This window comes from Aethalodelphis obliquidens, unplaced genomic scaffold (genome assembly GCF_003676395.1).
Source record: "Aethalodelphis obliquidens isolate GAN/ISIS:26980383/991018 unplaced genomic scaffold, ASM367639v1 scaffold36, whole genome shotgun sequence".
NCBI lineage: Eukaryota > Metazoa > Chordata > Mammalia > Artiodactyla > Delphinidae > Aethalodelphis > Aethalodelphis obliquidens.
Window position 1 is genome coordinate 6,245,121 of NW_020837980.1, and position 24,436 is coordinate 6,269,556.

At 35.3% G+C, this 24,436-nt stretch overlaps 1 protein-coding gene and 1 non-coding gene across 11 annotated transcripts in view; one reads left to right on the plus strand and one right to left on the minus strand.

The window, feature by feature from the left end:
• Positions 1-860: 860 nt before the first annotated feature.
• Positions 861-24,436, minus strand: part of FGFR1OP2 (FGFR1 oncogene partner 2) — a 32,765-nt gene continuing 9,189 nt past the window's right edge. For 6 of the 10 annotated variants that reach the window (XM_027129393.1, XM_027129394.1, XM_027129392.1 and 3 more), the window contains 7 exons: positions 19,758-19,894; positions 17,466-17,583; positions 9,658-9,800; positions 7,146-7,259; positions 6,800-6,862; positions 4,590-4,703; positions 861-2,884 (listed from right to left, as the gene is read on the minus strand). In XM_027129393.1, the coding sequence (XP_026985194.1) occupies positions 2,747-2,884; positions 4,590-4,703; positions 6,800-6,862; positions 7,146-7,259; positions 9,658-9,800; positions 17,466-17,583; positions 19,758-19,892 (825 nt within the window). In that variant the 5' untranslated portion in view covers positions 19,893-19,894 and the 3' untranslated portion in view covers positions 861-2,746. Of the gene's footprint in view, positions 2,885-4,589; positions 4,704-6,799; positions 6,863-7,145; positions 7,260-9,657; positions 9,801-17,465; positions 17,584-19,757; positions 19,895-23,337; positions 23,406-24,103; positions 24,330-24,436 lie in introns of all 10 variants that reach the window. The other 4 variants (XM_027129396.1, XM_027129395.1, XM_027129398.1 and 1 more) reach the window with 4 other exon arrangements.
• TRNAG-CCC (transfer RNA glycine (anticodon CCC)) lies at positions 22,533-22,605 on the plus strand. Its single transcript has one exon. It is a non-coding gene; the product is annotated as a tRNA-Gly (tRNA).

Consider the following 24,436-nt stretch of genomic DNA (forward strand, 5'->3'; position numbering starts at 1 on the left):
GTTGGGGACCGTTGTTTTAGGGGACTAATTTCAGGGATGGGATTGAAGGCCTTTCTCTGAAAAAGAAGACAAAAAATGCACTCTCTCATTTTGCTTATTAACGTCGGAAGGTTTTTCCAACAGAGGACAACTTCCCATTCCACAAGTAGAGCTACTCAACCTTTCTTCCAAACCAGCTCTCCCTCCTGAATCCCTTCAATGATAGATACCAGTGATTTTCTTTCTACTGAATAGAGATGGTTTTCACTTCTTGTATTCTATACATGCTAGAGTCTGCATGAGCTAGGAACAAAAACCTTATAATCACTGAGGTAGGTCTTAAAATGAACATATTCTAGGGGAAGTTAGTATTTGAGAAATTCATTCACTTGCTCTCACATCAGCCTTTGGTTTGACAGGCCAGAAGTCTGAAATCAAGCAGGGTTGGTCCCTCCTGGAGGCTCTGAGGGAGCCGAGGTCACTCCATGCATCTCTCCTGGCCCCTCATAAACCTTAGGGCTCCTTGATTTGCAAAACCCTCTGCCTCTGTCTTCACATGACTTTCTCCTTGTGTGATTCAAATCTCCCCCTCTCCTATAAGGACAACACTCATTGGATTTGGGGCCCATACTAAATCCAGGATGATCTTATCCTGAGATCCTTAAATCTGCAAAGACTCTATCTGCAAGTATGCTCTCATCCACACGTACAACAGGTTAGGAACTGGGCATACTTCTGGGGGACACTATTAAACCCACCACAGATGATCAAAAGGTCTGCCAAGTCAGCAATAAGTTGCTGGCCAATTCCTAAGAAATACAGATAGAAGCTGTTGCTAGGTACTAAGTTTCTGGTAAGAAAAAATAAACTTGGATACCATACCAATTTTAATCGCTCATCTTTATTGATAAAATAGGTTCCTAGTAGTACATATTCTCAGACATAAATTTTAAGGTTCTGCTTAAAAAAAAAAGTATGGGCTAGAACACTTGCTATATAATAACATAAATGTCTTTAAACACCAACTTCTTAAAATAATATCCAAGTAAGAAGACCAAGAATAAATTAACTCAACTTATCTGTTTACAAAAATAATTATTTATCAAGTAATGTTTTATAATAGAGCTGCCCCAATGAATTGCCTCAGACTTACTCTCAATTGTGTAGCTTATTTCAATTCTGACTTGGGATAAAAACTCTATGAATGAATGTGGCATCAAACTAAAGGATACTTTCCCCAAAACCAACAGAAAAGTTGAAAAATAAAAACTGTCACTTGTTTACCAAATAACAATTAGGGCCTCTGAATGAGAAAAGAAATCTATTTAATGTTTGGGCCATTAGCCCTTTTCTATTCAATCAGTCCCATCAACCCCACTTTCCCCAAACTTAAGATAAAAAATTCCGAAGTGAAAAGTAGTTTTGAATTTTACCAATATATGAAATTATACATAAAAGTTACCATGTAAATATTACTTTAACAAATTATATACTCCAAAGTAGAATTTTCTACTGTGCTATTTTTAATATATATTTAATGTGAGTACAGTATATTTAATAATCATATTTGACACTCTTACCTTTTTCTTCTATAATCAGGACAAAACATGAAAAATTTAGATTTCAACTGATGTTAAAGCACATTTCTATTTCTAGCAGCTTTTAAAAATTTATATACTGGATATATATTCTGTAAAAAATAAAACAAATACTTATAAATCCAGATTTCCCCCTCACCACCCCCTAGCCCTTTGACTGAAAGGTTACAAGAAACATCTTGTAGGTTATGAGAACCAGATGGAACTTAAGAATAGATCTAGAAAAAAATTTTTTTTAAATTTTAACTTACGGTTTCTATATGTCTTAAGCGTACTTACTTAAGGGAAAAAAAAAGGTTTCGAGGCAGAGGAATTCCCAATTTACTGTGAAATTACCATACTTATCTTGCTGTATCAAACATTTCAACTCTTAGCTAAATGAACTACATAATATCCTTAAAGATCAAACAGAGAAGAGAAAAATCTCATCTCCATTACTGATTTAGAACCAAAACTTATGCTTTCAAAGAAGTAGTTTAACCTACTAAGTATGTCTCTTATAAGCTCTTCTTTCTTAGAAAGTAGTATTCCTTCTCTTTCATTCCTGAAATATTTCATATACTTAAGCAAATCATGGACAACTGTTAGTATTAATTAGGATAAATTAGCTAAAATTAAATTACCTCTTTTATTTATGGTGCATATAAAACATTCCTAAGTCTTTCAAACTGAACTTTCTTTGACAAAAATTTAAATTAATGAGAAGGTAGATAGGCAATCATTAAAGCTGAAGTCTCATGGTACATAAGCTACTTGCTAACTTTCACCATACAGGGAGGATATAATTTAGTATGACGATTTTCCATTCACAATACTGTGGCAAAATTTGTATTTTAAAATTGGGATGTTTCTATTAATTCCCAGACACTTGTCGGGCATATTCATGTTTATCCAAGTGTCAACCAGAAAGCCAGCAGCACTGCTGAAAGCTCTTGATACATTCAGCAGTCACTGTGAAAATCTTTAACTTGTTCACCAATTAACAAAGGCTTAGTTTCTATTTTTCAATTATAGTTTGGAATAACGTCTATGACCATTAACTATGCATTTTCTTGTTGCTGTCTTTTAAAAATGTCATTGCCAGTGCACTGTACATATTATAAAAAATAAAACAAAGGGCAGCTTGAGATGGATTTTTCTGTTAATTCATTCACAGACTTAAAAGCTCTTCAGCTCTTCCTCAGACTCAGGTCACTATTGGTCACTAATGCTGATAAAGATGTACTTTCCGACACATCATCTTTTCTAAGATTCAAGAATGATTCTCGAGTTATTTGAAGGATCTCTCTCAAGCCTTTATTTTCTTGCTATAAGAAAGCACAAAAACAAAGAAGCAGTCACCGAGGTGGCTACAAGAGTACAAACATATCTTAAGAAAAGCCAAACACATGAAGGTATGATAAATAAAAAGCAAGTACTGTAATTGGCAGAAATGTATTCAATGATATATGCAGCTGAAGTTGACAACTTGAATCCACGGAACACTTTTTTAAAGAGGTAGGAATCATGTGTTCAATGTCTTCCACCACTGAAAAGCCTTTTTATTTATGCAGCTGTAACTGTAGACAGAACCTCAGAAACAGCCCTATTTTATAATCACAGTATAGAAAATCACAGTAAGAAAATAACACCTAGATTTATATTTGTGTAAACTCAGAAAGTCTGAATAATACCCTGGGGCTAAAAGCTCTCAGTACTTTAGTAATTTGATTATTTCCATGATAGCATGGAATGCAGGGCAAGGCCTGGTTTGCTTCCCTCACTGGAATTTAACAGCAGCAGGGCTGGCTGAATAGATTGTGATATTTCTTAGAAGGAAAGTTAAGTGACCAAATCTAGCACTGGTAAACAACTTTGCCTTTGCCCTTTCCTTCTAGATTAGTTACTGCAAGAAATTTTTAGACATTTACAAATAACTCTCATAAGTTATTCTCTACTGCTTTGTCTTTTGGTCTTACTTTCTAAGTTTCAATGGTATAAATAAAGCAAAGATCAGCAAACTATGGCCTGGCTTGAGTGAGGCCTGTTATTGTAAATTAAACTTTACTGGAACACAGTTGAGTCCCATCTTATTTTTTGTGTGTATAGCTGCTTTTTCATTACAATGCCAGAGGTGAGTAGCTACAATAGAGACTGCCTGTTTGCAAAGCTTAAAAGATTTACTATCTGGCCTTTCACTGAAAAAGTTTGTTTACCTTTGTTATAAAGAATGAGAGAACTTTGTACACTTAGAGAAATCATTTTTGGCCCTCTATAACCAATTTCTCCACCATGATTTCAAAAGAAAGGTTTTAAAAGTATAAAGGTCTACTCTACTGATTTCAGTTATTCAACAATGACTTGTGCTTCTGCTACCACAAAATAAAGGACAGATGCGATAAAAGCTTTTATATTCCCCAGAAAAATACAAGTGGCCAAAGAATATGATTTGTGGACTGAAACCATTTCTCCCTGCATCACTGTGACCTCTAATAAAATAAAGATATTAAAAAAAATTACTAAGCTGAAGACGTATATTCACCTAATAACAGAAGAGACACAGGATAAAAAAAAAAAATCAATTTTCTCAATTACTGGTATAAGTTTACTATTGATCCTAGACTCTTGCATTACTATATAAATGGTCTTGCATTATACACCCATATAACCAGTATCCAGATTAGGAAAAAGAACATTACTAGTATCCCAGAAAGTGTGTGTGTATATATATACATATACATACATATATTATTTTTTTAAGATTTTTTTGGGACCATTTTTAAGGTCTTTATTGAATTTGTTACAATATTGCTTCTGTTTTTTTTTATATTTTGGTTCTTTTGGCCACAAGGCATGTGGGATCTTAGCTCCCTGACCAGGGATCAAACCCGCACCCCCTGCATAGAAGGTGAAGTCTTAACCACTGGACCGCCAGGAAGTCCCCAGAAAGTATATATTTTAAAGTGGGATATATTTTCTGGCATAAATCTTTGTATGGACAGTTTTCACCTACATGTGCAATTTAAAACTTACCTCAAGTTGAAATATTCGTTCCTGTTCCCTGCAACCCTGTTGCTCATCGATTTCAATGGCTTTCCTCATTACTGCTGCCATTTCAGTTATCTGGTCAACGTGTGCTTGTAATTCCTGAAAAAAAAGAGATGGAAGTTGTGAATCAGTGAAATACTTTTTTAAAATTTTTGGATCCTCCCCTTTTTATAAAATCTGCATTGCCACTTAATATGAATGTAATATCTTTGCATTGCCATTTAACATAAATGTAATATATCAAACATATTTACAAGAAAGTTGACTGACCATGAATGTGCTTTTGAAGTCAGATTTCTGTTAGGACTAGGATTAAGGATAAGCAGCACAGTATATCTAAACCCATAAACAGGAAAAATACTCATTTCACATTCCTCTCACCACAAATGATCAGCAACTTTTTCTTTTCTGCACCTACATACCCCATTGACCAAAGTAATGGGAAAGATAAGCATTCAATCTCTTTTCCTCACTGAAGTCTTCATGATTTAAAAATATTTTCTGTATTTTCCATGCCTAAAAATTCATCTCAATTCAATCCAGAACCTCTTCTAGATTATAATCCTCATTGAGAGCAGGAACTGTACATTGCTTATATTTGCCTACTATTTAATGTTAGGTACATAATAGATAATAAGTATTGAGTAAAATGAACAGAGTTCTTCTTTAAAGTATTGAATATTAACTGGCCTTCGCAAACTGTTCAAAATATAATTTTAGTATAAAATAGACATCCACATTTGTTTGGCACAGCAAGTAGCATAAATTTCTTCCAATCTCATTCTCTTATTCTTTTTTGCATACCTATGATGAGCCAGGCACTGTGCTAGGTGACAGGAATATGAAGCCTGTTAAGAAATGTTCCCTGATTTCAAGGAGCTTACAGTCAATGAAACAGACAGATAAAAGGTTTATAATCAACAAACATGAGAATAATACTTTTTTAAATGAACAAGTTCTACAGACCATTGTTCACTAGCAATTGAGGGTCATTTTATTATACTAAGGACAAAACTTAAATATAAAAGTTAATAGCTCCCCAAATAAACACTGTCTCTTAAATAGTTGTATATACTCTGTAAAAAGTATTTGAACAAGACCCCCCAAAACCTACAAAACTAGTAAACTATGGAAGGAATATAATAGAGAATAGGAATATCTTTAGCAAACCACACATTTAATATCTTCTTAACCAACAAAAATACAGATCCTTATATTATTTTAACACAATCTATAAAAAGCTGGTACGCAGGAAGAAGTCAAAATAAAAGATTATGCTGTCCACTATGGCACTATTTAAATTTAAATTACTTGAAGTCAAATACAATTTTAAGAAATTAACAATTCAGCCCCTCAGGTCACACTAGTCACACATCAAGTACTTAATAGCCACATGTGGCTGGTGGCTTCCATACTGAACAGCATAAAGAACATTTCCATCACTGCAGAGAGTTCTATTGGACAGCTCTGGATTAGATTATGATAGCAAGAATGATATCAAGACAAACATCTGTCGTATTCTGTAGTAGTTAAAAAAAAATGATTACAATCCCTCCCACTGTAAAGGGAGCCTAATGTTTAAACGCAAGTTAAGTATAGATAACTGCAGCAGCAAACTGAATAAGGGTAACGAGTAAAAATTTTGAATACCAACAGCTTTCTCAGTTTATGACTTGGTGTCTTATGGCACTGACCTAGGTTAAACGACTACAAGGAAGCAGATAATTACTTGCCTTTAAAACGAAAGAAGACAAGAAACTACTAATTTTTTCAGGACAGTCTGTTTTAATACAATCATCGTAAGAAAAAAACCCCAATACTTCAAACAGAAGTGTATTTTTATAGGTCTGGTTCCTGGGTGGTTCACTTATTACAATAAAATCTTCAGGGAAGTGTCATGGATCTCTTAATAGGCACAAGAAGGCAAGACCTGTGCTTTCAAAACTGTCTTAAAGGCAAGAAGTGCTAGCAACATAAACCTTGCACTGTCTTGAAATGCCTTTCAAGAAAAAAAAGGCAGTTAAAACACAATAGACACAATGGAGAGGGTATACTGCTATACTTAGTAACACCTAAACAAAGGCAATTTTACTGTGAACTCAAACTAAAGGACTATAACTATCGAAAATCTGAATTAACACAGTTCAATAGTTTGATTGAACAAAATTTTTAGAAAATCAGATTAAAATTATTACCAAGAAAACATCTTTGATGTCCAGCAAGAGGATGACCGTTTGAAACTTCCTAAAATTTTGCATCTATAGCTAACAAGAACAATAACATGAAAGGCTGGCCCAAAGAACCTTTAAAGCCTGCAATTATCTAACAGGCTATGTATAATACAATACACAGAGAACTGATGACAGACTTAAAGTTTCTACACTGAATACTTTTGCAAGGCTATGAAAAGCACAGCGTTTTTAAAAGCAATTTCATTTATTTGCTGATTTAATTTGGGAGGAGAATTCAATGTAAAAGAACTTTTTAAATGGACCCCCCTTCCAGCCACACCCCAAAAGCTGACTGTTTTATTTAGTGTACATTCTGATTTGCTTCCAAGTGCCTCCTCTGCAGTCCATGTTGAGGTGCTTCAAGGATGTGTCGAGATGCATCAAGGAAGAATCCTTCGGAGTTGTTACGATGCACCATGTCAATCTGTAGTACAGAGTCATTATAATGTTAATACGGATATTATCCGTAATTTAAAAACTGAATGAGTGTTAGTTCATGCGTGTTAGCCAACTGTTTGAAATGTTTGTTTTTTTAAGATTTCCAAAAAGGTAGCAGTTCAAAAATAATGTAAAAATGAGTATTTGAATGAAAATGAGTTCTCCTCAAACTTTTTATTGGTTTTTAAATGTGTGCTCAAAAACTTCCAGGTGAGGACAAAATTCTATGTTACACTAGTCTCAAAAGGTTCTCTTACTCCAAAATGCTGTTACGTGTAACTTTGTTTATTAGCCCTAAATGTGTTATAAAATTATTTTTGTGCTTAGGCATATCAGAGCACTAGTACCTAAACATATCTTGGAAGCTCATATTTATCATACAAGTTTCTCTGCTCACCCACTTCTGCTTGTTGACTCCAATAATTAATTCAAGGCTAGATTTAGATGGATTTGCTACCTTTCCTTGCCACTTTCCCAGATTCTCCTCATGAGAACTAACCTTGCTTCCTCTAGTATTCCAGTAATAATTCAGATCTCTATTTTAGGATTCATCACATCCTACCTTATATTAGATAATCATGTTTGTGTCTGTATCTCCCAATACACTGAAAGCTTCTATGGTAGAGTAATAAACTTATTCATTCATCTTATTATTAATAATAACTAAGCCAGTGCAAGTGTTAATAAATATCTGTTTGAATCAAAGTGTCTCCTTTTTGTTAATAAATATCTGTTTGAATCAAAGTGTCTCCTTTTTGGGAAAAATCAAAATCACAAACATTAATATGTATTAGTTAGAATTAATAACAAGTAACTGAACTGTCATTTCATGGAAGGCAAGAATCAGCACTTAGATGAAGAATTCAATTGACATAATTGAAAAAGGATGATTTACAGCTATCTTAAGAAATGTTTAACTTTGCTAATTAATAAAACAGCTGTGATGAGTGGTAAAATCTAATGTGTTTTAGAAAACATTTGCTTCTGACATAGCTGCTACCACAAGAGACTAGCTAGCATCAGTACCTTATTCTTAAGCACTAGTTTGCCAGAGCGTTCTCTTTAGATCTTAAAAAAATCTAAGTTGTTAAACATAAGGGCCTTTTGGAATGTCTCAAGATTATACTTATCTTACCAATAATTTTAAGTCAGTTCATATTTGTACCTTAAAAAAACCTCTTAAATTATATATTTAAAATTAAACTTTTTATAATGATCTCATTAACAATAGATACAGTTTATAGTCAAAAGATTGCCATTTAACTATCCAAGGTTTCTTTTTGGATAGGAGATGAATAACATAATTAGATAATATTAAAGCCACATTTATTTTTACTGTTTACTATTTGACACAAGAGCTGTCGATTACTAACTTCCTTAATATGTAGAGTTGAATTTACATATTAAAGCAATTCACTAGGTATTTAATTTTAATAGAATTAATAATTTTAAAATACCTACAAGCACCAAGATGGAAGAAATATAACATTTTAAGGAATCTAAAAAGTGTTTCAATAATCGAGAAAGATAAAAATGTTATATGAATATTTCTTAAATAATATTAGTTATAACTAATAGTTAGTTCACCATTATCCAATACAGATAATGGCCTAGTAGTCACAATCTATTCTAATATTTTTATTTCACACCAGTAGTTAAAAGTCAGTTTAAAATAAAACATAAACGGAAAAGGACTATTCTACCTGTTTTCAAAACAGGTGCTAGTAAACACAGGGATCAGAATGAGTACGATGAACAGCAGGAAAAACACTAATTTCTATTAGTTCAGCTCTGTCTCTAGAAATGATATTAAGTGATATGTGATGGAGGAGGGGGTTGGGGAGGCAATGTATTTTATATATACATAAATCTATACATATATTTGACATATATATGTCTTCTCCCCCCACCATGGCACTACCATTAATAATCAGGAGTATCTATAGTCTGGATGAATTAACCTCATTCAGAAAATAGTCTTAAGAAAAACAAATCTACCTTTAGCTGTTTTCAGATTTTTAAAAAAGTTTTAAGCATTTAATTTTCATTTTTGCAAGAGATATCAATACACAAATTAAAAGAAGTATTTCTTACAAGCAGATAACCTTATAAAAATAATTTTGAATTGAACAGACTTACCTTTATTTCCCAAATAAAGTTTATTTTTTAATATATATTAAAGCTACTAGGGAAGAATGGGAGTTAGAAGAGTAAATCAAACAGAAAATGACACATAACATGAAAAAAATAAGAAGAAAATGTCAAAAAGAGAAGTATTCAATATCATGTAAGTAAGATTCCTATGATTTTTTTAAAAAATCTGAACACAAGTTAACCAATTGTCCTCCTTTTCTATTTCAAATTATATTTACAGAAAGGATTACCTTGGTGTGCTGCTCTTTTAACTTCATTATTATCCCTGGATCATCTTTTTTGCTAGCCATTAGCAATCTAAACATTTGCTCTCGATACTTGCTCATTATAAGTTCCAAGGCAGACTGATGTTCTTCCAGGGATGTACGTAATTCTATCAAAAACAACAGTATATTTTATTCAAACTTGAGTTCAGGGTGTACAAAGTATTCTCTTCCACATTAATCAAAAAAGCAATTTATAAAGGGGGTATTTTAAAAAGAAAATATGAGGTACAAAAATCTAGCCACATAGAAATAAAGGATACTGGGGCTTCCCTGGTGGCACAGTGGTTCAGAGTCCACCTGCCAATGCAGGGGACACGGGTTCGTGCCCCGGTCCAGGAAGATTCCACATGCCACGGAGCGGCTGGGCCCATGAGCCATGGCTGCTGAGCCTGTGCGTTCAGAGCCTGTGCTCCACAACGGGAGAGGCCACAACAGTGAGAGGCCCGCGTACAGCAGAAAAAAAAAAAAAAAAAAAAAGAAAGAAATGATACCAAATGGAGTCCTTTATTAGTTCTCAAAATGACCATTTTAAACTCAGTTTTTGAGAAATCATTTTAACAAATATTTACTGAACAGGGATTAAGTATCAGATCATGCTCTATATTAGGAATACCAAAAGGCCATAAAGCTCAGAGTCTAGTGGAGAAAACAAAACATAAATAATTAAAATACAATGTGGTAAGTGTAGAGTGGAGCTCTATCCAAATACATACAGAAAGTCTGTGAGGAAAAATTGGTGAAAGCTTCACAGAAGTATGGTATTGAGATCAACTTGCATTCCTTGAAATGAAAAATAAACGACAGGGCATTCTAAGCAGGGAGGCATGAAACTGGATGGTGTGTTTGGGAAATCGTTCAGGGTGACAAGAGCAAGGGTTTCACGGAGAAGAGAAGTATGGGAAGAATACAAAAAAAGAAGGCTTGGAGTCGACTTTGAAGGACGATGGATAAGAAAATAGTACACAGTGAAGGTTCTCAAGCAAAAGAATAACATAATCAGATATATTTTTGAAAAATCAATCTGATGCCTGTGTTGAAGATGGACTGGAGGGAAAACACACCGAAATCAGGGAGACCAATGAGGACAGTTCAGGCAAGAGACTATGAACACCTAAGTTGTGGGCCAAAGTGGTGGGACTGCCAAGAATGAAACTGAGTTATTTCATAGGTAATGACAATGGTGCAAGCTGGATACTGAGGGTGAGAGTCTAAGATCCAAGTAAGGTAGACATTCATATGTAGGAAAGGATAAAGAGCAATAAATATCCTCTCTATCTGGGGAGCTACCTTGATCACATGCCTCTTAATCACCACATCAGAGCCTTTTGCCCTCAGCTGTCTGTGGTTCTGGTTCTGCATGGGCTCCAACTAACTTCACATGGGAGCAATCTGACTTCAGGCTTCTGCCTGGCTTCCAGCTAGCACCGTGCACCTCTGTCTTCCACGCTTGAGTCACATAGCACAAATGAAATTGCCTTTCATAGCTAAGCTAAAATAGTTTTATTACTTAGTACTGAGAGTACTGGCTGATACAAGGGAGGAGATGTAGAGTGTCAGGTCCATTAAAAATATGCTATCTTAATCCTCATCCAAATCTGAGAAGAGGATATTATCCATTCCATCATCTGGATGGAGAAACTGAGACTCTGCAAAGGATAAAATATTTCTCCAATTTAATAAAATTCAACTGTAAAAAGAGTGATGTGTGACCCAGCAGAAACAAAAAATAGATGTGTGATAGCAGCAAGAATGGAGAAGAAGTGAAGATGGAGTGAGTCAGGAAATGTGTAGGTATGGCTGCTAGTCCGTGGGTGCCTCAACATTCCTTGTTGTTTGCTTCCACATTCCTGAAATAGTGCCTTCACTGCCTTTTCCTCAAAGTCCCAGCTAAGCGTGCTGTTTCCTAGTGGAACCCTAAGTAATACAGCAGCCGTGTGGTTGACAGGGTCTTGGAGCTTGGTCCTGGTGTCAGGTGGGAGAGCTGAGTTCAGCTGGGAGAGCTGAGTTCAGGACACTGGACCACCAGAGACCTCCCAGCCGCACGTAGTATCAATTGGCGAGAGCTCTCCCAGAGATCTCCAATCTCAACGCTAAGACCCAGCTCCACCCAACAGCCAGCAAGCTCCAGTGCTGTACGCCCCATGCCAAACAACTAGCAAGACAGGAACACAACCCCACCCATTAGGAGAGAGGCTGCCTAAAATCATACTAAGTTCACAGACATCCCAAAACACACCACCAGATGTGGCCCTGCCCACCAGAAAGATAAGATCCAGCCCCACCCACCAGAACACAGGAACCAGTCCCCTCCACCAGGAAGCCTACACAACCACTGAACCAACCTCACCCACAGGGGAAAGACACCAGAAACAACAGGAACTATGAACCTGCAGCCTGCGAAAAGGAGACCCCAAAGTTAAACAAAATGAGAAGACAGAGAAATATGCAGCAGAAGAAGGAGCAAGGTAAAAACCCACCAGACCTAACAAATGAAGAGGAAATAGGCAGTCTACCTGAAAAAGAATTCAGAGTTTTGATAGCAAACATGATCCAAAATCTTGGAAACAGAATGGAGAAAATACAAGAAACGTTTAACACGGACTAGAAGAACTAAAGAGCAAACAAACAATGATGAACAACACAATAAATGAAATTAAAAATTCTCTAGAAGGAATCAATAGCAGAATAACTGAGACAGAACGGATAAGTGACCTGGAAAATAAAATAGTGGAAATAACTACTGCAGAGCAGAATAAAGAAAAAAGAATGAAAAGAATTGAGGACAATCTCAGAGACCTCTGGGACAACATTAAACACACCAACATTCAAATTATAGGGGTCCCAGAAGAAAAAGAGAAAAAGAAAGGGTCTGAGAAAAGATTTGAAGAGACTATAGCTGAAAACTTTCCTAACATAGGAAAGGAAATAGTCAATCAAGACCAGGAAGTGCAGAGAGTCCCATACAGGATAAATCCAAGAAGAAACACGCCAAGACACATATCAATCAAACTATCAAAAAATAAATACAAAGAAAAAATATTAAAAGCAACAAGGGAAAGGCAACAAATAACATACAAGGGAATCCCCATAAGGTTAACAGCTGATCCTTCAGCAGAAACTCTGCAAGCCAGAAGGGAGTGGTAGGACATATTTAAACTGATGAAAGGGAAAAACCTACAACCAAGATTACTCTACCCAGTAAGGATCTCATTCAGATTCAAAGAAGGACTTAAAACCTTTACAGACAAGCAAAAGCTAAGAGAATTCAGCACTACCAAACCAGCTTTACAACAAATGCTAAAGGAACTTCTCTAGGCAGGAAACACAAGAGAAGGAAAAGACCTCCAATAACAAACCCAAAACATTTAAGAAAATGGGAATAGGAACATACATATCGATAATTACCTTAAGTGTAAATGGATTAAATGCTGCAACCAAAAGACATAGACTGGCTGAATGTATACAAAAACAAGACCCATATATATGCTGTCTACAAAAGACCCACTTCAGACCTAGGGACAGATACAGACTGAAAGTGAGGGGATGGAAAAAGATATTCCATGCAAATGGAAATCAAAAGAAAGCTGGAGTAGCAATTCTCGTATCAGAAAAAATAGACTTTAAAATAAGGACTATTACAAGAGACAAAGAAGGACACCACATAATGATCAAGGGATCAATCCAAGAAGAAGATGTAACAACTGTAAATATTTATGCACCCAACATAGGAGCACCTCAATACATCAGGCAAATGCTAACAGCCATAAAAGGGGAAATCGACAGTAACACAATAATAGTAGGGGACTTTAACACCCCACTTTCACCAATGGACAGATCATCCAAAATGAAAATAAATAAGGAAACACAAGCTTTAAATGACACATTAAACAAGATGGACTTAATTGATATTTATAGGACATTCCATCCAAAAACAACAGAATACATGTTCTTCTCAAGTGTTCATGGAACATTCTCCTAGACCATATCTAGGGTCACAAATGAAGCCTTGGTAAATTTAAGAAAATTGAAGTCTTATCAAGTATCTTTTCTGACCATAACACTATGAGACTACATATTGATTACAGGAAAAAAACTGTAAAAAATACAAACACATGGGGGCCAAACAATACACTATAAATGACCAAGAGATCCCTAAAGAAATCAAAGAGGAAATTAAAAATTACCTAGAAACAAATGACAATGAAAATATGATGACCAAAAACCTATGGGATGCAGCAAAACCAGTTTTAAGAGGGAAGTTTGCAGCAATACAATCCTACCTCAAGAAACAAGAAAAATCTCAAATAAACAACCTAACCTTACAACGAAAGCAATTAGAGAATGAAGAACAAGAAAACCCCCAAAAGTTAGCAGAAGGAAAGAAATCATACGGATCATATCAGAAATAAATGAAAAAGAAATGAAGGAAACAATAGCGAGATCAATATAACTAAAAGCTGGTTCGTAAAGAAGATAAATAAAATTGATAAACCATTAGCCAGGCTCATCAAGAAAAAAAGGGAGAGGACTCAAATCAACAAAATTAGAAATGAAAACAGAGAAGTAAAAACTGACACTGCAGAAATACAAAGGATCATGAGAGGATACTACGAGCAACTCTATGCCAATAAAATGGACAACCTGGAGGAAATGGACAAATTCTTAAAAAAGCACAACCTTCCGAGACTGAACCAGGAAGAAATAGAAAATATAAACAGACAGATCACAAGCACTGAAATTGAAACTCTGATTAAAAATCTTCCAACAAACAAAAGCCCAGGACCAGATGGCTTCACAGGCGAATTCTATCCAATATTTAGAGAAGAGCTAACACCTATCCTTCTCAAACTCTTCCAAAATATAGCAGAGGGAGGAACACTCCTAAACTCATTCTACGAGGCCAGCATCACCCTGATACCAAAACCAGACAAAGATGTCACAAAAAAAGAAAACTATAGGCCAACATCACTGATGAACATAGATGCAAAAGTCCTCAACAAATACTAGCAAACAGAATCCAACAGCATATTAAAAAGGATCATACACCATGATCAAGTGGGGTTTATCCCAGGAATGTAAGGATTCTTCAATATACTCAAATCAATGTGATATACCATATTAACAAATTGAAGGAGAAAAACCATATGATGATCTCAACAGATGCAGAAAAAGCTTTTGGCAAAATTCAACACCCATTTATGAAAAAAATTCTCCAGAAAGTAGGCATAGAGGGAACTTACCTCAACATAATAAAGGCCATAACCCCACAGCCAACATCGTCCTCAATGGTGAAAAACTGAAACCATTTCCACTAAGATCAGGAACAAGACAAGGTTGCTCACTCTCACCACTATTATTCAACATAGTTTTGCAAGTTTTAGCCACAGCGATCAGACAAGAAAAAGGAATCCAAATCAGAAAAGAAGTAAAACTGTCATGGTTTGCAGATGACATGATATTATACAGAGAGAATCCTAAAGATGCTACCAGAAAACTACTAGAGCTAATCAATGAATGTGATAAAAATTAATGCACAGAAATCTCTTACATTCCTATACACTAATGATGAAAAATCTGAAACAGAAATTAAGGAAACACTCCCATTCACCATTGCAACAAAAAGAATAAAATACCTAGGACTAAACCTACCTAAGGAGACAAAAGACCTGTATGCATAAAACAACAAGACACTGATGAAAGAAATTAAAGACGATACAAACAGATGGAAAGATATACCATGTTCCTGTATTGGAAGAATCAACATTGTGATAATGACCATACTACTCAAAGCTATCTACAGATTCCAAGCAATCCCTACCAAACTACCAAAGGCATTTTTCACAGAACGAGAACAAAAAATTTCACAATTTGTATGGAAACACAAAAGACCCCAAATAGCCAAAGCAATCTTGAGAAAAAAAATGGAGCTGGAGGAATCAGGCTCCCAGACTTCAGACTATACTACAAAGCTACAGTAATGAAGACAGTATGGTACTGGTACAAAAACAGAAATATAGATAAATGGAACAGGATAGAAAGCCAAGAGGTAAACCCACACACATATGGTCACCTTATCTTTGATAAAGGAGGCAAGAATATACAATGGAGAAAAGACAGTCTCTTTAATAAGTGGTGCTGGGATAACTGGACAGCTACATGTAAAAGAATGAAATTAAAACACTCCCTAACACCATATATAAAAATAAACTCAAAATGGATTAAAGACCTAAATTTAAGGCCAGACACTATAAAACTCTTAGAGGAAAACATAGGCTGAACACTCTATGACATAAATCACAGCAAGATCCTTTTTGACCTACCTCCTAGAGAAATGGAAATAAAAATAAACAAATGGGACCTAACGAAACTTCAAAGCTTTTGCACAGCAAAGGAAACCATAAACAAGATGAAAAGACAACCCTCAGAATGGGAGAAAATATTTGCAAATGAAGCAACTGACAAAGGATTAATCTCCAAAATGTACAAGCAGTTCACGCAGCTCAATATTAAAAAAATAAACAACCCAATCCAAAAATGGGCAGAAGACCTAAATAGGCATTTCTCCAAACAAGATATACAGATTGCCAACAAACACATGAAAGGATGCTATCACCTCACACCAGTCAGAATGGCCATCATCAAAAAATCTACAAACAATAAATGCTGGAGAGGGTTTGGAGAAAAGGAATCCTCTTGCACTGTTGGTGGGAATGTAAATTGATACAGCCACTATGGAGAACAATATGGAGGTTCCTTAAAAAACTAAAAATAGAACTACCATATGACCCAGCAATCCCACTACTAGGCACATACCCAGAGAAAACCATAATTCAAAAAGACACATGCACCCCAGTGTTCATTGCAGCACTGTTTACAATAGCCAGACAATGGAAGCAGCCTAGATGTCCATCAAGAGAGGAATGGATAAAGAAGATGTGGCACATGTATATAATGCAATATTACTCAGCCATAAAAAGAAATGATACTGAGCTATTTGTAGTGAGGTGGATGGACCTAGCGTCTGTCATACAGAGTGAAGTAAGTCAGAAAGAGAAAAACAAATACCGTATCCTAGCAGATATGTATGGAATCTAAAAAAAAAAAAAAAATGGTTCCAACTAACCTAGGGGCAGGACAGGAATAAAGACGCAGACGTAGAGGATGGACTTGAGGACATGGGGAGGGGGAAGGGTAAACTGGGATGAAGTGAGAGAGTGGCAATGACATATATACACTACCAAATGCAAAATAGATAGCTAGTAGGAAGCAGCTGCATAGCAGAGGGAGATGAGCCCAGTGCTTTGTGACCACCTAGAGGGGTGTGATAGGGAGGGTGGGAATGAGATGCAAGAGGGAGGGGATATGGGGTTATACGTATATGTATAGCTGATTCACTGTTATACAGCAGAAACTAACACAACATTGCAAAGCAATTTTACTCCAATGAAGATGTTTAAAAAAAAAAGAGCAATAACTACGATTTAGGCATAATGGACTAGAAATGTCACAAAGTAACTTTAACTGGCTATTTTCCCATTTAATTTAATTTATTTATTTATTGACCATGCCGCACAGCTTGTGGAATCTTAGTTCCCCAAGCAGGTACTGAACCCGGGCCCATGGCAGTGAAAGTGCAGAGACATAACTGCTGGACCACCAGGAAATTCCCTTTTTTCCCATTTTAAAAAATAGTAATTGGTTCCAAGTTGATAGTACAGTTGCAGATTAAAGTTCTCTTTTGATTTGGTATACACAGTGATAATATAGCTTGCCTTTGTTCTCTTGTTGCAATTCTCTGATTTGTCTGTTTTCTTGCTGGATACCCATAACTAATGTGGACCGTGGCCGATGTCTTGCAACTTCATTAAGTTCTTGAATTTCTTCTTGATACTAATGAAAAGATTTTTATTAAAATGAAAGAGAAAATATTTGAAAATATGTATCTGATACACACACACACACACACACACACACACACACACGTATGTATATTTGATAAAGAACCCTTACAACTCAACTCAATACAACTCAATAAAAGGAAAAATAACTCAATTTAAAAATGGGCAAACAAGTAAGTTCTGAGAATGTAATGTACATCATGGTGTCTAGAGTTAACAATATTGTATTATATACTTGCAAGTTGCCAAGAGAACACATCTTAAATGTATACACACACACACACACACGAACGGTAATTATGTGAGGGGATGGAGGTATTAACTAGCCTCATTGTGGTAGGTAATCTTTTCACAAAATATACATATATCAATATATATTGTACACCTTAAAGTTACACAATGTTGTATGTCAAGTATATCTCAGTAAAGCTAGAAAAAAATGGGTAAAGGATTTGAAGAGACATTTCTCTAAAGAAAATACACAAATGGCCAATAAACACATGAAAGATGCTTAACATCATAAGTCATTCAGGAAATACAATTCAGTGTAACAAGGAGATACCACTTCACAACGACTAGGATGAGCTTAATCAAAAAGCAAGTAATAACAAGTGTTGGAGAGGATGTGGAGAAATCACTCTCATATACTGTTCATGGGAATGTAAAATGATGTGCCTGCTCTGGAAAACAGTCAGGCAGATGCTCTAAAAGTTAAATATAGATTTTTAAGACCCATCCATTCTAATTGAACTAGGTATATACCCAAGAAAATTGAAAACATATGTCCACATAGAAACTTACAAACAAGTATTCATAGCAGTATTATACATAATAGCCAAAAAATAGAAACAATCCAAATGTCCATCAACCAATGAACAGATAAACACAATGTGCTGTATCCTTACAATGAATATTATTTAGCAATAAAAAGGAATCAAGTACTGATACATGCTACAACATCGATGAAACCTGAAAACATTACGTTAAAAAAAGTCACAAAAAGCCACATATTGTATGATTCCATTCATATGAAATGTCTAAAATAGGCAAATCCATGGAGACAGACAGATTTGTAGTTTCCAGCGGCCAGGGAAAGGGAGACCTAGGGAGTAGCTACTAAGGGATATGGGCTTTTGGGGTAATGAAGTGTTCTCAAACTAGATAGTAATTATGGTTGCACAGCATGTGAATATACTAAAATCCAATGACCTGCACTCTTCAAAAGGGTAAACTTTATGGTATGGTTCTTAACTCTGGTTGTCAACCCCCCTTTTTTACAACTCAATACCAGATATATATGTTCACTGGAATGCATGAATCAAGGTAGACAGGGACGTATGTAATGTGCTTAGGGCAACAGAGTTGCAAAACAAAATAAGTAAACTTCCTTCACTATTTTCAGCAGCTTTGTTAAAAGCAGTAACCCTGGGTTGCTTCCTTTTACAAAAGGGGTGATGCATTTCTAGAGAGTAAGCTATGAATATATATTTTCCTCCAGTGATTTCCATCATAATATCAGAGATTTTATAACTCTCTTAGAGTTGCAACTCTTTATCAAAAGAGGTCTTAAAATAGTAGCTCACTGTAAAGTTCTTATATACAACAGTAAGGATAACAAGAAGTGAAGTCCTTTTTATTTCTTCTTTAACTGGCAGCATTAAATGAAAAATAAGGTAGCAAGTACAAATGCAGTAACTGCAAAAGGTGGAAACCAGATATGGCTTTGCATCATTTTCAAAAACTATTTTATTGTTAAATAGTGTCACCTAAATACTCCTATAAAGAAAAATATTTCTACATTATAAAAATAGGAGACAGAGCAAAATATGTGTCAATTATATAGTGAAAGATATTATCTGGTCTTTGTCAAATGTATCTAGACCTAAAAAATTCATGTATTTTCCAAACTCAAATGTGCCTCACTGTCAGAAAAGTAATCAAGTCTATATGTTTTAGAATATCTACATATATACATGCCAGTTGAACTTGACAAAATTACATTTCAATCTAAAGTAAACTGAAACACACAAGTCAAGCTACTTTTAAATTTTAGAGAACATTAAAAAATAATAAAATACTAATTAAGCAGAAGTTTACAATTCAAGCAACACATAAATATCAATGACTGCTTTTTAAAAATGGAATCAGCAAGGAAAAACATCAAACCTGCTTCATAGCTTCTACTCGCTTGTTGAGAGCTGTGGTTTGCTCAATCAGAGATTCTGCTGCATCGTCGTGATCTCTCAGTCTTTCAACAAGGGCTTTAGCATCAGCAAGTGCCTTCTCAATTGTGCAACTCATTTCTAAAGGAATATGTATAATTAAAAATGAAAATCAAGATTCAAAACAAAACTGGCATAGCATCTTATTTTAGTTTCACGTTAACACAGATACGCTTAAGCTACATTTGTTACTGGATTGCTCACTGTCTCGGAAGAAAAAACATCTAAGAACATCTGTGGTTTTGATTCTGTTAAGGTAGAACAAACTCAAAAGTGAATTTATAATATTCAAAAAATACAATGCGTGTAAATATATATAATTATATAATTACATATATATATATACACACACACACATATGTGTGTGTGTGCGATCATACATGTATGATTTGCAGACATAATCAGAATGTATTTAAAACACCCTGAATTTATAGTGGGGAAAAAAAGTACACATCCAATGGATATATTTTATGTTATACAGAAATTGTGCTCTTCATAAGGGCAAACCCTATCAAGTCATTTGTCATTTGTGAAAAAGGTCACTTTAATAGTCTTTATTCTGCAGTCAATGACTGTCAGGTCTCTGACCATAGACCCTTCCTAGCCTCTGCTTGGTCAGGTGACCTGAGACACCATTCACAAATGCACACTACTGACCAGCCAAAGTGGCCTCTATGTGTCATGCTATGCTCAAGTGTCAACCTCCTTCTGGAGGAACTTTGGCTTCTTATACAAAATTGCATTATAATCCTAACTCTTGCACTTTCCTTAGTGAATGGCAAAGAAAGTTTTAACTTAGAACAACACTGGCCATTGTGGGAAACTTCTGAGGTGTTAAAATCAATAATTAATATGCATAAAAGGAGCTCAAAAAATTAGGAGGCAAAACATGAAGCAGCCAACAGTTATTGTAGTTTCTTCAACTGGCAAGCTGAGACCTCAAAACAAAATTTTAGTCTTAAAATAATGTCTCTCAAAAACTTTAACCTTCTAAAACTTATCATTCTTGAATTTTTCTCTTTCTACTAAGTGTCACCTTACTTTCTATATAAGCTACCCTTTCTTCAAGATTTTCTCAAAAAATAAAATTACACTGTAAAATTACTAGGCCAGAAGCCAGGTCTATAGATATTAAATTAAAACTCAGGTATAGAACCAAGTTAAGGGCTATAATGAAGGATTTTCATCAAGTTTAGGAAGACAGAAATTTGCTACAGAATGTAGGACAGTTAGATGCTACTGTACTGGACTATAGTTCAGTTAATTATTAGCCCCTCAGACAGAGAAAAATGCAGTAAGTACAAAAGAGATTTAAATAACCCAACTGTGTAACATTTTAAAAGAAGGAAAGAAAACACATCAGGCCATTTTAGCAGGCTTTCATTTAAGGTTATATAGCAAAGATTCAAAATTGTAAACTAAATAAAGATGAAAAAACGTTCAAACAGTATTCTTGGTTGTACCCAACAGCTGAAGCAAAGGGTATACTGTCCTGTTATTATAAACAGGTTTAAAGCTGAATAAAAAGATTTAATCAAAATAAATTAAAATGTAAAACTGCCAATCTAGAAAATATTCATGACTAGACATTTCCAGAGAGCTTTAAGAATTACGCTGGAAACTAATACAATTTCTGTCTCTCTAGATAAAACAACCAAAAGATTTGTCCTCTAATATCTAGGAGATTTAGATAAGTGTACTTCAAAATACAAGCAAAAGGGCAATTAAAGGAACCAATGGCTTGTACTGGCTAAAACACAAAAGTACAGCCATTCAAAATCTATCTAAGATGCTCCAAGGGAGATATTAGTCTCCAATAATGCCTTGCCCTTCCTCTAAACTTCCAAGGGGAATAATCTAAAATTATAGATAGGGGCTTCCCTGGTGGCGCAGGGGTTGAGAGTCCGCCTGCCGATGCAGGGGACACGGGTTCGTGCCCCGGTCCGGGAAGATCCCACATGCCGCGGAGCGGCTGGGCCCGTGAGCCATGGCCGCTGAGCCTGCGCGTCCAGAGCCTGTGCTCCGCAACGGGAGAGGCCACAACAGTGAGAGGCCCGCATACCGCAAAAAAAAATAATAAAAAAATAAAATTATAGATAGGTAATAGTATGGCTTTCCTATTTATGTGGGAGTTACTATATCTCCATATCTCCTATCAATCCCACTACTATAGAACAGCAGATTCTTCAGAGTAAAATTTTAAAGTTATTTGTGGGAAAAAAAAATTAAAAAGAGAAAAAAATATTTGTCTTATAGTAAAAATAACTGGTTGTAATAGATGGTGAAAGAAATAAAAAAAACAAAGTCTAGAGAAAGTTATAAAAGATCTTAGAGAAGTAAAGTTTATCTTGATTTAATAGAACAAGTATGAGGAACCTCTGACAGTCCTAGGTTCCAACCTAGGATATTGTTAAATGATACTGTTGGGACTACTATGAGAAGAATACCTCTTTATGCTTTGTAACAACATGACATCTACAAACAATAGATAGGATGCGTTTCCAAATAAAATGCACTAAAGTTCCTATATATGATCAGATGATAGGTGATCTAGACATGAGAATACCTATACTGTGTGTAATTCAATAAGTTGCCCTCTCCCCAAAAGCCATGCTCCCAGAATTCTCTGGGTGAAGGAATCTACAGAGCCCTGAAACTAGATGGAATCTTTCCAGATAATCATAAATCTTTCTTTTTGAAATACGAAAGAGTTGGGACTTCCCTGGTGGTCCAGTGGTTAAGACTCTGTGCTCCCAACGCAGGGGGCCCAGGTTCAATCCCTGGTCAGGGAACTAGATCCCGCAATGCCACAACTAAAGATCCCGCATGCTGCAACAAAGACCCTGTGTGCTGCAACAAAGACCCTGCATAGCCAAATAAATAATAAATGAATAAATATTTTTAAAAAAAAGGAATATGAAAAAGTTAAGCTGTGTTCTGGGGGTATCAACTTGACAACATGGCACCAAAGACCCACTGCCTATTAAATCCTAAGCTTTGATTCAGTAGCTAAGGCTCACCCTCCTTGCCTCAGAGCAATCACAGGCCTCAACTAAATTAGTCAAAGCACCTTCAGAGTTTATACTAGGTCTTTATACCTAATGTTCCCATATGTAGTAAATCCCAACTGCTAAATGAAAGCACCCTAAATCATCTACTAGTGGAATAATTATGAAATGTTGTTACTTTCTCCGCTTCATATTACCATCTTCTGGTACAAAACTCTTACTCCAACAATCATGCCTACTGGAAGAAAATCTCGTGACTGTGTTCCCAAAATTCACGGAGTGTCCAAGCCCAAAGCAAAGACTTTGAACTCTCTAGCACCAAATCCCGACTTTACTGTTTGTTAATGGGTTTTACATCAAACATGAAAAGTGACGTGCATCAGGCTTGATACATAACAGGCACTTCAGTCATGCTGATAAAATTCAATTTCTTACCAGAAGCCAAACTGATCAAATGACTTAACTGTGGCCTTCTAAGATAGAGCAACTCGTTAAAATGAAAGAGTAAATACATACACTAGTAGCTGAGTTGTTTTTGGAATAATTCACTTTTTTAAATGCTGCAAGGAAGTTCCTCCGATATCCTTTAAAAAACAACAAATACATTAACTACTTGATGGCTTGATGCTACCTAAAATAATAAGGTAGAGATGCACAATAAAAAAAAAAAAAGATTCTAAAGCTAGTATCGTATATTACAGATACTATTGAACTACTTTAAAGTACATAGTTATAAAAACATTACTTTTACTAAAAGTCCTATGCAAGGGTTTCATGTAAAACAATAAAATCATAAGAAATCCATGGAGAAGTCAAAGATTCCATCACAGACACACAAAATCTGGCCTTCCAAATTCCAGAAAGAAACATGGGATGATCAGGTTATAAAACCCATGAGTATAAGAGCTGACATAATCAGGATGGCTACCTGATAGTACCAGACAAAACCCTGAATGAACACTAACTCATTCCAGTAGAAAAAGATTAGCCACAATATTAAACACTGATGGGAAAATTGCTTGGATGGCAGAGGATATGGTCCAGTACACACCTTATTTGTAAATAAATGTATCCGGAAAAACTGTAAAGGTGAAGCGAGGACTAAAACCATTCCTAAAGGACGTTTTGAACATCTCCAAGTGGATTTTATGGGGTTGCCTCTCTCTATGGTTTAGGACTACATAACATTCCTAAATATATGAGCAATGTATTAATAATAGCATATTTATTTTTGTTACGTATAGATTTTAAAAGTCCCCTACTGAAAAGCCATAATACTCACAATGGTTAATATACTATTATATTTTGTGTCCTTCCAAGAATATTCTACCTTGTCAATCAGGTAAAATAGAAACATTTAACTGGATCAGTTATTCATGAATTTAAATTATGCAACACTTTGCCTCTTTCTCAGAAATCTTTCTGCTTGTATCATTCTCAGTCCTCAGCAAACCCAAAACAGGATAAATCCAAGAAGGTCCAAGCTCAGACACATCATAATGAAATTTCTGAAAATGAAAGACAAAGAAAAATCCTGAAAGCAGCCAGAGAAAAATAACATATTACTTACAGACAACCAACATTTTGAATGACTATAGATTTTTCATCAGAAATC